General features: G+C 40.1%; 1 protein-coding gene across 1 annotated transcript; it reads left to right on the forward strand.

Moving 5' to 3' along the window:
* The first annotated feature begins 334 nt into the window (after nt 1-334).
* On the forward strand, nt 335-1,688 carry LOC116411095 (protein kinase C eta type-like). The gene is made up of 3 exons (XM_031903016.1): nt 335-515; nt 905-1,081; nt 1,314-1,688. The coding sequence occupies exons 1-3, from the start codon at nt 357-359 to the stop codon at nt 1,407-1,409; spliced, it is 432 nt and encodes a 143-aa protein (XP_031758876.1). The 5' UTR covers nt 335-356; the 3' UTR covers nt 1,410-1,688.
* The last annotated feature ends 1,349 nt before the right edge of the window (nt 1,689-3,037 follow it).

The following is a 3,037-nucleotide window of genomic DNA, read 5'->3' on the forward strand; positions in this document are numbered from 1 at the left end:
TAGCTGTTGTACATCTGGTCAGTTGTACAATGAAAAAGTCAGTTGTATGTACTGTATGTGATTTCTCTAGCAAGTTACTAGGATGTGGGTTATAATAATTATATATATATATATAAAGTCAACTAACGTTTCGGCTGTAGCACCAGCCTTTCTCAAAGTTGCACCAACTTTGAGAAAGGCTGGTGCTACAGCTGAAACATTAGTTCACTTTTTGCATTAAATATTCACTATTGTTGTCCTAAGACCTGTGTGTGTGACTTCCAATTTTTCCTTATACTGTATATATATATATATATATATATATATATATATATATATATATAAAATTGATATTGTGCCATGTGGTGTAAATCTTTATGGATTTTGTATTGCGGCCTGTGACATGTCTCTTTGGATACTTAATGAGCTTCTTTTTTTTTTTTGTTGAAGACCGTTCCCTCAGCTCTACACCTCCGGATGTGTCACTTGATCGGTTTGTATTCCATCAAGAACTTGGTCGTGGCAGCTACGGAAAAGTAAGTACCACTTCTATCCTTACACGGAGAGTTAGGCCAATATACTGTGGCGCCCAAGGCAAGTATAAATATCTACAGCAAAATAACCTTCACAGTGCCACTATACCTTTATCCCATGTCTGGTAGAGTTAGGTGACACATGAAGGGTGGGTGAGACAAGGAGACACATGAAGACTGGGTGAGACAAGGAGACACATGAAGGGTGGGTGAGACAAGGAGCCGATATAATGATTAGCTGCTTAATGCTGCTACCACAATAAACATATTCTCTGGGACTGCACTCAAACTTTAACAAAGATAGTTGCACCCTGGGCAGGTGCCTTTACTACTTACCCCTAGTTCCAGCCCTGCTGACCAGTCATTGACTTTCCTCTTCTTCTGTTTTCCAGGTGATGTTGGCACAAGATTCTATCAGCCGGGACCTTGTGGCCATAAAAATCATCAAAAAGAAGGTTCTCCTGCAGGATGAGGTTGATAGAGAAGGTGCAATGGCAGAGCGTCAGGCACTAGTTCTCGCCTCTGGTGGTGTATATGTGACATCTTTATATGCCACCTTCCAGAGCCCGGTAAGATCATGATTAGTTTATATGAACTTTTTGGGGAATCTGTGTCCCAAGTACTGCAGAGCAAGGCAATGGAAGGGAAGGGATAGAGTAATTTGGGTAGATGTGTCCAACTCATGCAGTCTGGTAGGGGTGGCCTAGTGGTGCACATAAATATGCAGTAATGACAATCTACTTAGCAAGTTCAGTACCAGTGTTGTAACCTTTGTGCCCCCATGTTTGATTTCTTCAACAGGAACATCTTTTCTTTGTCATGCCATATATCAGTGGAGGAACTTTACACCAACGCATGGCAAAGACCCAGTATTTGGAAGCCCACAGCATATTGTAAGTACCGAGGGGAACTGGAAAATGAGTTTAGATAATAGAAAAAACAATAGGCTGAATATAATGTCTCCCTCACATACAGCTGGAGTATGTGTCCTACTGTACATCCGCTCTATTCAAAGGAATAGAACAAAGCTACAGACACACTGTTCCTTAAATGCCTGATTTTTAGCTCTATAGATATGTGGGAAATACTGGAGTAAGAAAGCTGAACATTTCTATTAATGCTGCACACGAGTTTAATATTGACATTGGTCCACAAGTAGTTTATGCAAAATAAAGGTATAATGGTCTGTGAGTGTCCAGATACAGAATTCTGACAGCTAAAGGGACTTATTCACTAATATTACAACATCTGCTATAAATTGCTGTAAGCAACACACGTGTACAGTGTAGTCAATAGCTTCTGTAAGATACAGGGTGCTGCATTGTTTACCTTGCATTTAAGGTATATATGATACACATTCTTTTTGGTAATTCTGGTGTCTCTTTGTTATAATTCAGTGTGCGGCATGGCACTAAATCATTTTCTTCTCTTATTCATCAGACTCTGTGCAGCAGAGATTGTCTGTGGGCTGAAGTTTCTGCACGAAAGGGGCATAGTGCATCGGTAAGTACCACTATCCCATCAATAACCTACATTAGTATATATATATTTTTCTGTCACATCGAAGAATTTATCCCTTGATCTTCATCTCATAGGTGTTACTTATGGTTTCTCTCTTTACAGAGACTTAAAGCCAGAAAACATCCTTCTGGACAGTGAGGGTCATGTCCGCATAACAGATTTAGGACTTGCCCTGCTGAATATGTTCGGGAATCAAACAGCTACCGAATATGGTGGAACCCCACTTTATATTGCCCCTGAGGTAAGAAGAATATTAAATGTTAATTTAATTCAAAACAGGAAAAAATGCCTTTTTGTATGTATGTGTTTAGTGTAATGCACAAGCACTTATGGCATTAAATGTAACATGGCACAGCCCCCCTAAAAGCAGCTTATTGGCCTGTGTATGGGGCCCACTAATCAGCCTGTCCAACCAATATTTGACCAGATATCAATTGGTTATGTCTGAATATGCAGTTTGTCCAAGACCATATTGGTGCATTTATGTTATCCTCATCTGAGCAATATCCATAAATCCCACAGTATGATCTGATCTTTGGCATCAAGGCCAGTAAACAGCCTAATGTGGCCCAGCATGTTTGTGGCCACATTGGGCTGAGATCCACTGGTTTGCTGTCCTTACACATAACCCCGTCTGAATAAACTGAATGAAATATATAGTAAGACACATTTTCTGTTCCTTTGGCAGATGCAGGAAGGGAAGCCGTACAACGCTTCAGTTGATTGGTGGGCACTTGGGGTTATCCTTTACCAGATGGCCTTTAGTGCCCACCCATTCAACACCCAGGAAATAAAGGAGCTGTTGAATAAAAAGGAGAAAAAACTGCAGTTTGTGTCATCTGTTCTGCATAATGACCCAGAGTTTCCTGACTGGGTCAACTGTAACATCAAGGACCTTATCAGACAGGTGTGTATGGGAGTTAAATAGTTGGATGGAAGATTTACAATATATATTTGTCCAAAGTAACAAAGCAGATATTTGCCTTCAAAGACAAAGAAATACT

This window comes from Xenopus tropicalis, chromosome 5 (assembly GCF_000004195.4).
Source record: "Xenopus tropicalis strain Nigerian chromosome 5, UCB_Xtro_10.0, whole genome shotgun sequence".
NCBI classification, from domain to species: domain Eukaryota; kingdom Metazoa; phylum Chordata; class Amphibia; order Anura; family Pipidae; genus Xenopus; species Xenopus tropicalis.